Below are 13,907 nucleotides of genomic sequence, written 5' to 3' on the forward strand. Positions count from 1 at the left end.
CTTGGGAATAAATGTGAGAGGATAGTTTATAAGGTCCTTTTTGAACTCCTACTTCAAAGTTTTGATCTGTAGTACCTATAATCTATATTTTAACCTAAAATATATCAACTCCTGCATCAAATAGGAGAACAGTCACACTTTAAAAATGTTTCCCAGACATGGTCACACTTAGGATTTAGTCTTTCTTCACTATTTTCATCTTAAAACTCGTTTAATCCATGTTTTCGCCTTTAATACCCAGCCCAGCCTCAAATAGAACCACAGCCACACTGTTTAAACACTTCTTAGATATGGTTACACTGAAACTACACTCCACCCTTTGATTATAAACATTATTTTCTCTAATTATGAATGAAAACTTTAGAGTAATCGACCTCATATCATGTTTATATCCAAAAACTATTGATTTTCTTTGTGAATGATATTCTTTTTTTCCACAAACACCCTTCCGATTCCATGGGGAATTGTTTATTTCTTTGGCTAATGGAGGAATTATATATGATTGCAGATTGTGGGTACAGTGTTGGGGTCTCCCCGAGGGAGTAGAAATTGGGGTCTCTCTCGCCAAGTCACTCTATAAACACTCACCCCACTTTTTATTTATTTTTTTTTTTTTTTTATTATTTTTTCCAAGCCAGAAAGACCAAAAAAAAAAATACCCGGGTCCCCCGATAAGGCTGGAAGCTCTGGAAGATAAGGCTAGAAAGGGGGATAGGGGGACTGCAGCCGAGAGAGGGGTTGGTGGGGGGGGGCAAGGGCAAAAGGGTCGAGGTGATAGTACTTACTTACTGCCCACTGCCCACCCCATTTTGAATTTCAAAAATGTATTTTAAAAAAAATAAATAAATAAATAAAATAATTAGTCTCCGTTGGGAATTAAATAAAAAATTGCTATGGGAAGTTGGGGTAATTAAAAATATATACATTTTTTATCAAAACATAAGCTTTTTAATAATTATTTAAATATTTCTTCCGGGAGTAGAAATTATTACTTTTTTTCCTTGTTGAAATATATTCCTTTTTTTTCTTGATTTTTTTTTCATTTTTTTCTTTTATTAACTTTCGAATTAATTTACATTTACTTACAAAAAAAATAAATAAATACATAAGAAATATTTGGAAATAAAATTTGGAAATCCTATGGGTTGCCCTGCACTCCGAAAAGCTATTATTTCGATTACATAATCATGAAATAGAGTTGCCTTTCTCCTTTCGGTTTTTTGTTTTTAGAGTTTCCTTGTTTTTCTTTCACTCTTTTAACTCTCTCTCTCTCTTTTTTTTTTTAGACTGGTTAAGTGTGTAAAAAAAATAATAATTTTTTAACTTGTTAGGGATGGGAGTATTTTATTTTTATTATTATTTTTTATGCAGATTATTGATGAAAGACGGAACCCTTTTGTTGATTTTTTTTTAGCCACTTTATGTCTTTAATATTTTTCTTTTTTTGTTGTTTGTGCCGGATTTTGTTGTGTGTGTGTGTGTTTTTTTTTAAAGCTGTTTTTTATGGTCGTTGGTGCTCCGAATTTAGCAAGGCCAAGTCGTTCGCTGTGAAGTTTTCTTTTATTGTGTTTTATTATGTGATTTTTCGTTGTTGCCAATTATTATTATGTGAGTGCGCCAAGAGCCGGTTAAAATATATATATAAAACAAAAAATATATATATATATAGATGTAGAGGAAGATAAAGGAAGAGAAGACGCGACGCTTGGCAATGAAACGAAACGAAAAAGAAACGAAACTGGCACGACGCTTGTTGCGCATGCGTCGCGTCGCTTTTGATTTTTTTTCTCTTCCCTCTCTTCTTTACTTTACTTCTTCCTCCACACCCCACACCTCCCTTTTAAACACTCTCGCTATCTATATGCGCCTCTTACCAAATATTATTAACACAACAGACCACGAACGGACAAACAATGAGGGAAAAAAAAATACAAAAAAAAATACGAAAAAAAATAACGAAAATGTGAAATGCCTCTTGCTCCATTCGATGTCGATACGACACGACCTAGACCTCAATCAATGGATGATGGCCCAAACCCAAAACTGAAAACCCAAAACTGAAAACTGAAAATTCAAGCCAAGTTAAGAGTCCAAGCCTTTGGCAACATTATGTAAATTATAAACATGGCGCTTTTTGGCTCTGACTTAACTATTGGCTTTTTTAAACGTTCATGTTTCTGTTTCGTTTTTGTTTTTTTTTTAGACTTAATGACAAATTTGGGGCCGTCATTAAGGGAAATAAATATGTAAACAAAAGAAATATAAAAAAAACTTTAAAAAAAACTATAAAAGTTGGCATTGCGAAACAGAAACAACTTGAGGAGACTTTCCTTAGCCTTGTTTTACATTTTGGGCTTTAAATAAATGAGAGAAACAAAGAACTTTTCTTTTCAATCGATACTGACTTAGTAGGTATCGAAGTTATCGATAAATGTCGATTTTATTGTCTAGTTGTCTTAGTCTCTCTCTTGTCTCTCCTTAGAATGGGTTTTAAACTAAAATAAATCTAAAGTTTCTAAGCATTGCTTACACTATAGTACTTATAATCGATATAATCGATTTTATCGATAAAATATTGATTAAAATTCACTTTTCTGATCTACATCTTGATAATTATGGGCTCTATATTATTAAAATCTTAATAGAAAGTAAAAAAACTATATCCCTGACGGTCTTAATCGTTTATATCGTTAACTTATCGATTAAATCGATAAAATATTGATTCTTTCGATTAAATATCGATTGGAAATTCACTTTCCACTTCATATCTTGATAAATGAGCTTCATATTCTTAAAATATTAATAAAAAGTAAAAAAAAACTAAAACATCCATGGTAATACTTGATTACATAGATAACTTATCGATTATATCGATAAAATATAGGCTGAAAATAAAGTTTCTATTATAAATAATGATATTTGTGAGCTTCCATTAATTCAGATCTAGATAAATGAGATCAATTAGCATTAGATCGTTGTGACTAACCCATAAGATCATTGACTATTTCGATAAACTATCGATAAATCTGTAAACTCCATACAGTGAGCTTCTATCTTTAGATCTCATTGGTTGTTCTTTTAATTTCTGAACTGAAACTGTGCCTGTTACATATTGTTATTGTCTCTTACTGGCCTATCAATCGATCAAAAGCGATAAAAAAAAATCGAAAAAACAGAGCTGGGAATGCAAATGGGAAGTGCATCTGAAATGAGAATGAAGTGCAGGGGAGGGCAGTGCAGTGCAGCACAATGTAACGTAACTCGCATGACTGACAAAGGCCCAGAACCGATCAGAGAACAGAGAACAGTCCCGGGCATGTGTTAATTACCAATTCAAATTTGTCCGCAACAATTAAAATGGATGCGATGCGAGGCTTTTATTTATTTATTTTCTTCTTCCAACTGGCCTGGTGCTTTTGGCTCTGTTTCTCCTTGTTCTGATTCTGGTTCTGCTATTTTTTATTTATATTTATTTTATATAAAAAAAAACACAAATAAAAAAATAAGAAAAAAGAGAAGAGCTGCCTGCCGGTTGCAGATTTTGATTTTTCATTTAATTTAATTTGATTTTCTGATTTGATCTGCGGCCTGCTAATCAAATTTTTTTATCAAACCCAAAACATGAATACAAAAAATCAAAATCAAAAAAAAATCTCGCAGTTTGCATAGAAAATTTGAGGCTCACCTTGAACTTTAATTGAACCGAAAAAGAAAAAAAATAAAAATAAATACAAATCGTGCGAGTGTGTAAATATGGAAATTAAATGCGTATAATGTTATTTTTGGGTACTATCGATTTAATCGATCATTAGATGTTTGATTTGAGATGGCAACAATAATTTTGATATAATTATGGGGCTATTCTAATAGTCCTATTCGAATTATTCATCTCTAATCTAAAGTAGTTCCTTCCAATATTAATCCTTCTATTATATTTTTCATATAATTAATACTATAATACTATAATTATCGAACTCGAATCGATTTAATCGATCATTAGACTTGTTATTTGAAGACTAGAACGATAATTTCGACTCTAACTTAAAGATTTCGCTTCCTATTTTTGATAAATATCGATTTTTATCGCATAATCCCTTTCTACCTCTGATAACTATCGATTTAATCGATTATCAGGCTTGTAACCTAGAAATGACAACTATTTCTTCTGTTCTGACAACAATTATCTTCTTCTATTTGTTTTTTATCGATTCAATCGATAATTATACTTGTAATTTAAAGACTAAAACGACAATACGATTGTCCTCCCCCTCCTACCTCTGATAACTATCGATTTAATCGATGATCAGACCTGAAACCTAGAGATGACAGGCACAGTTTCGATATAATTACAGAGCTATCGAACTTCCAGCCCAATCTCAGCCCTCCCCTGTAACCCCAATATTTAAATCTCATTTCCAATCCCCTGATTAACCTTTTGATATTCTCGATATGTTAATCACCGTCTCAGCCTCTTAGAGCTCTAGAGGATGATTTTGATAAATCATCATGAAGCTCCAGCTCCAGCTCCAGCCCAGCCTCTCGAATGTAAATGCGATTGGCTTTAATTGCTAATGTTATTCCCCAAGCGATAAATAGATGCGAATGTGGATATATATATATAGATATTGTATATGTATATAGATATATATCTATATAGATATATAGTAGAGCCACGCCCCCAATCAAACGCCCTCTCTGCTGTTCGTGTGCAGGTTGCTTGGCGGGTTGTTGGATTTGTTTTTTTATATTTTTTTTTTTTTATAAATAACACTCAATAATAACTTTGTATTCATTTTCAATTCGCATATTCCGAGAGTGAGATATATTGTGTTAGTGTTCAAGTATCTTTGTGTGTGAGTTTGTCCGATTTTTTTTTTTTTTCGATTTTATTCCATTGTATTGGTGTTAGCTCATCGAGGTTATGGATATTGCGTCGTCGTCGTCGTTGGTAGTATTACTGCTGTTGTGCTGTTGGCTTTATAAACCAGTTAGTCCCAGTGCCGAAAACAACAACAAGATATTCGAAAAAAAATACAAAAAAAAAAGCAAAAGCAACAGCAGGTCTTCAGCATCTCTTGCACACAGATACGACAGAGAGGGGTTCGAGCCACAACTTATGTATGGTTGTGTGTGTGTGTGTGTTAACGTGTTTATGAGACACCACCAGAGTTACCTTACCAGTCACCAGCCAGTCAGCCAGCCATCCAACCAGCCAACAACAATCACCAATCTTACCTAACAGCCCGTGAGCCAAGACCCGAAACAAACACACAATCCGAAATATATATACATTTTCTGCCCCCAAACATATATATTTAGATATAGATAGTCTGTAAGCCGTAAACTGTTGCCCAAAAACCAAGCTCTCAAGAATTATTATTTATTACAAATCAAATTCCTAAAGTTTAACAAAGTTTCTGTAAAGCAAATGCTACAAGAAAATGAAAAACGATTATTTTTCGATAATTTCGATTATTTTTTCACTAAAAATAGGGGTTACTCTAAGAGGTTTTTGGTTAAACAAATCTAGTTTCTTAAGAAAAATAGTAGAAGAAATAGATTTGCCACAAAAAAATATATTTTAAATGAAAAACGATTGTATTTCGAAAATTTCGATTACTTTTTATCCAAAAATAGGGGTTACTTTAAGAGGTTTTCCATTTTAAAATATAATTTGGGGTAAATAAATGTATTTTCTATAATAAAAATACTAGAAGAAATAGATTTTCCACAAAAAATCATATTTTAAATGAAAAACTGTTACTTTTCAATAATTTCGATTACATATTAATCCAAAATCTACTTTATATCAAACACTAAAACGAAAGGAAAAATGGGTTTAATTGAAAAACTGTTATTTTTCGATAATTTCGATAACTTTTTCTAATTTCCATGAACGATTTTTGTCTTTAATATATGTTTTGAGTAAATCAATATAATTCATTAAAAAATTAACGATTTTCCCCCAAAAAGTGTTTAAAATAGAAAAAGTTGTAAACTTCGATAACTTTCGATAAACAAACCGATGATTAATAATAAGTTTTTCCCTTTAAACTATGACTCTTTTGATGAAATAATTAAAATTGTGTGTAATAAATGAAGTAATCAAAGGTTTTCCCATAATATGGAGATGATGAAGCTTTATTTAGATAATTTCGATAAACAGGCCGATGAATAAGACTTGTTTGTTCACTCTTGTTATCGATTACTCCATTGAATGAAATGCGTAGCCAAGAAATGAATGGAACTAAGAGAGATGGAATGGAACATATTATTGTGGTTTAGGTAATACTAGAAAATAAATAAATATCGAAATTAGAAGTTTCCGATTACCAAAGCAAAAAAAAATTATAAAATAAACATAAAATTATTTAAAAACTTAGTTGGACTTCGATTGACTTCGATTTTACAATCAATTTGAAAGATTTGTACCATTTTTGGGTAATTTTCGAACCGGAACTGGCTTGGAGATTCCGAAATCGAAATCCGAAAACCGAAAAAAAAATGAAAAGTTTTGCAAAAGGCCCCTCAAGGTCTCTGGTCCGTAACTCCTCAAATCCCCTCCCCACAATACATCACCCACTCTTTTTGTCTTTCTTTCTCTTTGTTTTTATTGTCTTTACTTAACCCACCGCAACAATGAAAGAGAAATGAAGGAAGAAGAAAAAGCATGCGTTCGAAGGGTGGTAGATAGAAAGAGAGAGGGGAGAAAAGCAACTAGCAACAAGTAGTAGAAGAAGCAGTAAAAAAAAAAAAGCAAAAGCACAAAAACAAAAGCAAAAGCATGACTGAAAGAAAAGTAAAGGTATTTTCATTTTCAAATGAAAGGGAAATTCTCACCTATATGATGTGGAGAGCTAGCCTAGAGATGGTACAACTGGAGCTAGAAAGAGATGGCTATCGAGAGTTAGTTTTAAGAAAGAGAAGAAGCTTAGAGATGGAAGGAAAAACCTTGCAAAAAAAAACAAAAAAAAAAAAGCATGCGGAAGAGAGGAGGGAAAATTAGAGCGGAGATTGGCGGCGAGTTTTTTTTTTTAAGTGGTTTTTCAAACACGTTTTTGAAAAAGAAAAAAAATGGTATATGCTCCCACCCCCTTTTTTTTTTCCTCCCATTACCATTACTCACCTCGCGGATGGGATCGGGTTTCGGGCGTTTATGGCGAAGTCCGTTTTGCGAAATCAGTTCACGAATTGTCTTGTCGCCAAATTGTGCCCCGAAAGTGTGACCTTCGTCTTGCAACAAAAACAGCTGTGCAAACTAAAAACAAATAAAGAAAAAGAAAAGAAAAAAAACAAATTCATAATATTTGTCACAAATATGTTTTGTGAAAACGTCCAATTGAAGGTTAGACCGCTTTATCGCTGCGGAAGTCGGCCGGGAGGCGCTTTATTAGAAATTTTTTCTAAATATTCTTCCTAAACTACTTGTACATAATCTTTGTTGATATTTCCTAAAATATATATATTTAATATATCTCGAACTAAAGACATTTGCAAATATGTGTAACCACATTTCAAGGTTTTGTTTTTTTTGTGACTTTTACACGATTAAGTAATCGTGAATTGCCCGCATAAACTGGGTTTTTCTTCAGGTGCTCAGGATGCAAAAGCAAAATACAAAGAAAGAGGTAAAAAAGCAAAAGCAGAAGGCAGCAACCGTATCCGCAGTCGCAGTCGCAGTCGCAGTTGGCAGAGCCGTTGCAGCGATGCCGTAAGCGTCACAAAAGCGCTAAAGGTTTGCAAACTTGTTGCGCTCGTTAATGTTTTTTTTTTTTTTTGCTGTCTGCGCAGAGTTGCAAGCTGAAACCGAAATTGAAACTGCAAAAAAAAAAAAAACAGAAACTGAAACTGAAACAGGGTTGCCAGGTGGTCGGTTTTGGGGTCTGATCCGGTCTGAGTCTGAGTCTGGTCCTCAATGTCAGCTGACTAATTAACGGTGTAATAGAGCAGGAAGTTTCAAAAAAAAAAACAAAAATAGAAAAATATGAAAAAAAAAAAACGAAAAACATTAGTAATTTGAAGAAATCATGACAGAGAGAGCAAGACAGATAAGATAAGAAATATTTATTCATAAATGTTGTGTGTTGTGTAGCCTATATATGAGTTCTAAACTGATTGTTCGTCAAGCAAATTAATTAATTGGACATTTAAATTGTTTTGTTTCGTTTCGGTTTGCTTTCTGTGTGAAATTTTATATGGAATTCACTCATGAAAACCGACCGGCCGACCGACTGACTGCGTTTTTGTGTTGAAATCGGAGCAAAAAGATAACCCAAATGAAGTGCATATGTACAATAAATATTTATTTATTTTCTTGGCAGTCATCGTCTCATCTGTTCGTAGCCAGCTTTTTAATTTTTTTTATTTTCTGTTTTTTTTTTTTTAGTTTATTTTTTATGGGTCGTCTTGACACATCCCCTTGGAACCAGATAACGATTCTCTAAGTGGGCTATATAGGCCGTAATCTTTTCTTTCGGGGGGGCGGGGACTAGCATCTGTAAATACGAACAGTGCTGTGCTGGGTTTTAAGATTACTAAATTAATAGATTAGTTTTGGAAAAAACTCGATTTATATTTTTTTTTTATTAAAAATTTAATAGTTCTTTATTTTTATTAAATAAGGCAGAATAAAGAATAATTAATTTATATATTTAATTATATTATATAATTAATATATATATTTAATATAATTAATTTATATTTTTTTTCCATAATATTAAAAATCACTTTTTCTTGCCCACCATCTGGCAACTCTATTACGACCATCTCAGTTTCAGACATTGCGCATGCGCCACCGTCTTTATCGCTCTGCCCGGCTGGCTCTCCGCCTCTCTGCCTTGGGGGGTCCTCTCTCTCTCTCCCTGCTCCCACACTGTCTCTCTTTTTTTTACACTGCATATTGTATGGTGCCCCCTTCTTGTCGCACTTGTTGAGCAAGCCAACCAGTTTTCCGTCTCTGGCAAAGAAGGAGAGTGGCAAATTGAGTTTAGCTTTGTTTTTGTTTTTGTTGTCCATAAGAGAGGCTGTGTGGGTCTGGTAGTGGATGATGGGGCTTAGAGGGGTGGGGAGTTTGATTACTCTGCCTGGCTGGGCCCAAAATTTTGTTGTTTTTTTTTTTCTGTTGCTTTCGATGGCGCTCTTTTATTTTTTTTTGTTGTTGTTGACAAGACAAGAAAAGACAAGCCAAGTCGAGTCGAGTCGAGTGGAGCCAACTTGTTGCGTGTTGTTGGCTTGAACTTGAGCTCTATACATATGTAATTGGCTCTCTGTGGCCCAAGTTGTTGTTAGTTTTTTGTTTTTGTTGTTTTTTTTTTTTGGCCACGCTTGATGGAGTGAGTTGAGTGCAGTGTTGTTGTTATTGTCGTTGTGTTTGTGTTTTTGTTAACTGGTTGCATAACATGTGACAGCATCGCATGGCACGAAAATGAACAAGCCAAGTCGGACGTTGCGTTCCCAAAAAAAAAAAAAAACAAAAAAAAAAAATAATAAAATAAAAACCCGAAACTGATGACGACACGAAAGGTGGGGAAGGGGGGTGGGGGAGGCTTTGGAGAGGTGGCAGCTGGTTTTTTCTTGGCTCTCCGGTTAATGTCTGGAAAATTATAACATTTTGTGCCTTTTGCAATATCTCTTTCTGTTTCTTCTATTTTCCACTCTTTCCGCTTCTGTTTCGGTTTCTGTCTCATTTTCATTTTCATTTCCATTTTTTTTTTTTTTTCAAACTTATAGGTCAAGTTAAAAGTAAAAGTCTCCAAACACCATTTGAGCTCTTGGCTCTCTTCTCTTCTCCCCTTGTCCCCTTTTACCTTTCCTTTATTATTATATATTTAAGTCTCCCCCCCTTTTTTTTTTTTTTTGGTCTTTTGTTTGGCCTTTTGCGAAATATTCGCTCGTTACGTATATTACGTATACGCCCGAGAGACGGAAATTGATTTTTTTGGATTTGTGCTTCTTCTTCTTCTTCTCTCACTCACCTCTTATTTAAAATGTATTTTATTTTTTTTCATTCACAGGTGGCGAGTGATCGCGATCATCAGCAACAGCAACAGCAGCCGCCAGTGGAGCACGTCCTGGTCAGCAGCAGCATGGAGCAGCAGCAGCAACAACAACAACACCCACACCGCCTGCACGGTCCTCTCACTCGCACCATTTCACAGCCGGCTCAGCGCCATCAGCAGCTCCATCAACAGCAACAACAACAACAACAGCAGCAGCAACAGCAGCAACCTCCTGTGGCATCTCTGGTGACCATCATCGAGAGCCTGGGAAGCATGAATCTGCACCGCAAGCTGGAGAGGACACAGTCGGAGCCACTGCCACAGCAGCCCATGAACACTTCCAGGTAGGTGACGAAAGTTTGAGGTTAAGGTGCGCTTGTAACTGCCAGGGGGGCTTCTTAGAGTTTTATAGTATCTAGCTATTAAAGAAAAAATAGTATTTTTCTTAAAATATTCAATATAAATATTAACAAAATTGTGAGCCAAACTGGCATTGTTGCAAGCAACTCTTTCATTTCTGGATCATCCACTAATACCTCAATCTGTTGCAGATACAAGACGGAGCTGTGTCGCCCCTTCGAGGAGGCAGGTGAGTGCAAGTACGGGGAGAAGTGCCAGTTCGCCCACGGATTCCATGAGCTGCGCAACCTGCAGCGGCACCCCAAGTACAAGACCGAGTACTGTCGCACCTTCCACAGTGTCGGCTTCTGTCCGTACGGACCGCGTTGCCACTTTGTGCACAATGCGGACGAGGCGCGTGCCCAGCAGCAGGCGGCCCAGGCGGCGGCCAAGTCGTCCTCCACTCAGTCGTCGCAGTCCCAGTCCCAGTCGCAGTCGCAGTCCCAGTCCCAGAATGTCTCCCAACAGCAACAGTCCACCACATCCGTGCAGCAGCAGCAGACTAGCTTCCCCTCCAAGGGCAGCCAGGCCACAAATATCCTGAACAGCAACAACTCCAACAACAACAACAGCAATCAGTTCTTCTTGCCACTGAGTCCGCCGCTGTCGATGAGCACCGGCTCGGACCGGGAGTCGCCCACCGGATCTCTGTCGCTCAGCCCCACCAACTCGCTGACCAACTTCCCCTTCCACGATGCCCTGCATCAGAACGGCGGCTATCTGGCGGGACTGATGGGCCAGGGCGGCAATGCAGGCGGCGGCGGCGGTAGCGGCGGTGGTGCCGGTAACAGTTCCTCGGCCTCATCGACCTCGTCCTCGTCGGGATTGGGTCTGGGCCTGGGCATGGGCATGGGAATGAGCAGCATGGGCATGGGCATGGGCCTGAGCCTGGGCATGGTGGGTGGTGGTGGACCGAACACCCCGCCGGAGAGCCCCAATGTACCCATATCCCCGGTGCACACACCGCCTCCCTACGACCTGGTTGGCGGACATCATACCGGGAAGCAGTTGCTCCAGAAGAGCGTCAGCACGCCGCCCCAGCAGCAGCAGCAGCAGCAGGTGCAGCCGATGCAGCAGGAGGAGACGCCACGACTGCCGGTCTTCAATCGGCTGAGCTCCGCCGTGGAGGCGTATCAGTCCAACTTGGGTCTCTAAAGAGGATCACTACGAAGAGGAGGAGGAGGAGAAGGAGAAGGAGGAGGGGCAGGCAAGATGGCAGATGACAGATTGCAGATGGATTTGGAAAAAGGAGTTGCCCCTCCTCAATAAGCGAAAAACAAGAACCAAATCATCGAAACCCCATCCACAAAGCATCCCTCCATCGATACTAAAAAAGAAAAATCCTTGACAAAATCTCAGCAAAGACCTGAAGCCGCAACTGAAGATACTGAAGAGCTGACAACAAAATACTAAACAAACAAACAAAAAAATACTAAAAAACATACCGTGCAGATAATGCCAAGAACCAAGCGATCTTTGATATGATTTCTCTCAAGCTGTGACAGTTGTCGTTATCTTTAATTGAAAGACAAACAAAAAAAAAATAATAATAATTCAAATAGAAGGACGATAAGATATAGATACGTAAAAAAAAAGAGAAAAAAAAAAGAAAAGAAAAGAAAACTAAATCCTAAAAGCCAAGGAGAACGAAATACATTCTACAACACTGGACAAGAGAGAGAGAGAGAGAGAGTAACTGTAACGGTATAACGATACAACGGTAAAGGAAACTGAAACCAAAAGACGAAAAATCAATTTTATGGAAAATCAATTCAACGAGAACGTTGCTCAAAATCGAAATCAAGGAACTTGTTACATATTCTTATATATATTTATATATAATATGTATATATATCGGATATCGGATAATGCGATTAATCGTTCCAGCATTTAATAGGATCTACTGTACTTGTAGTGGTGCACTTGTCGCTTTTCGTTCAATATTTATTATAATGCCGCGCACTTGATTAGTCTTGTATACAAAACAAAACAAAACAAAACAACAAAAAACAAAACAACAAAAATTGATAAATTCCATACATATACCATATATACTATATACCATATATATATAATAGTATATACCATATATATATAAGTATATAATGCGGTATAAATCGGTATATCGATATGTATGTATTCTGCTACCTGTATATATATATATCCGTTTTTATCGATAGTCTTCCAATCGAAATCGATCAAAGATGATTACGATGATGAACCAGAGAGAACGAGAGAGAGAGCGAAAGAGAGCGCAGAAACGGACGGTAACGAAATTTGAAACAGAAACGGAAACGGAAACTGAGAGTGCAACGGCAATCGGAAACAGAAACGGAAACGGATACGAAAACAGGCTCGGATACTACCATTTACTGAGAAACGGAGAGAGCTGAGAAACGGAACTAAGAAAATTCTTTAATTTATTTTATTTTTTGCTAAATTTATGTAATAGTGAGATGATGATTGTGTAAATACGAGAGAGAGAGAGGAGTTAATACTTTGATAAAGCCTATAAATTATGTTTTAACAATTTACGTTTACGGTTACAATGATCTTGGATGATAAATGATATGATGAATATTATTGATGATATACCTCTGCAATTCCTGCAACAAATCACAACAAACAAACAAACAAACAACAATAAACAAACCAACAAACAAAGACAAAAACACTACAGAACTCCAGACATTTAAATGAATTTTGTCATTAATTTTGTAAAAAAAAAAAATGATTTTCTTTTCTTTTTCTATACAAATTAATATTTAAAAACAAAAGAGACATAGAAGAGAAAGAAAAACGATCTATGAAATGGAAATGCTGATTTTTTTTAAAACACCATAATTTATTTTTGCATCTATTATACAAAAAAAAAAAAACAAACAACAAACAAAACATACCAGATATATTTTATATGCAATTAATATTAATAATTTATGAAACCAACACAAACACACGCGAAACAAACACCAACACACACACACACAATACACACACAAAAAAACACATTATATATATTTTGACCATTGATAATTTTATGTTTTTTATGGTATATGCGACACAGATCATTTTGTTTATTATATATAATATTATTATTTTTATTTAATTTATTTTACCAAACCTTTTTTTCTTGATTTCTTACTATTTTTTGGGTGCAGTTATATAATTTTTAGTGTTATACAAGAAAACCAATCCCCCCCTTAATTTATATACAAATTATATAAAAAAAAACAAAACAAAACCATATATTATATTTATATATTTGCTTACGCTGATGATTATGAACTACATTTATATGTAATAAAAAAAAAACAAAAACAACAAAAAACGAAGCAAAAAAAAAATGGAAATGTTATAACTTGTAACAAAAACAAAAACAAAAAACCAACAAATGTGAGAGAAACCTATTTAAACTATTTATGTAGGAAACAACAACAACAAAAAAAACAATTGTCGATCTTTGTATATGTCGGGAAAACAACAACAACAACAACAACAAAAACAATACAA

At 35.6% G+C, this 13,907-nt stretch overlaps 1 protein-coding gene across 1 annotated transcript in view; it reads left to right on the plus strand.

Annotated features, from left to right (window-relative positions):
- LOC6504068 (protein TIS11) overlaps positions 1-12,395 on the plus strand; it is a 21,337-nt gene extending 8,942 nt beyond the window's left edge. Inside the window, exons 3-4 of the mRNA XM_001964076.4 lie at positions 10,014-10,342; positions 10,550-12,395. Of these exons, the coding sequence (XP_001964112.1) occupies positions 10,014-10,342; positions 10,550-11,552 (1,332 nt within the window). The 3' untranslated portion in view covers positions 11,553-12,395. The remainder of the gene's footprint in view (positions 1-10,013; positions 10,343-10,549) is intronic.
- The last annotated feature ends 1,512 nt before the right edge of the window (positions 12,396-13,907 follow it).

Source organism: Drosophila ananassae, chromosome XL (assembly GCF_017639315.1).
Source record: "Drosophila ananassae strain 14024-0371.13 chromosome XL, ASM1763931v2, whole genome shotgun sequence".
In the NCBI taxonomy this organism is placed as follows: domain Eukaryota; kingdom Metazoa; phylum Arthropoda; class Insecta; order Diptera; family Drosophilidae; genus Drosophila; species Drosophila ananassae.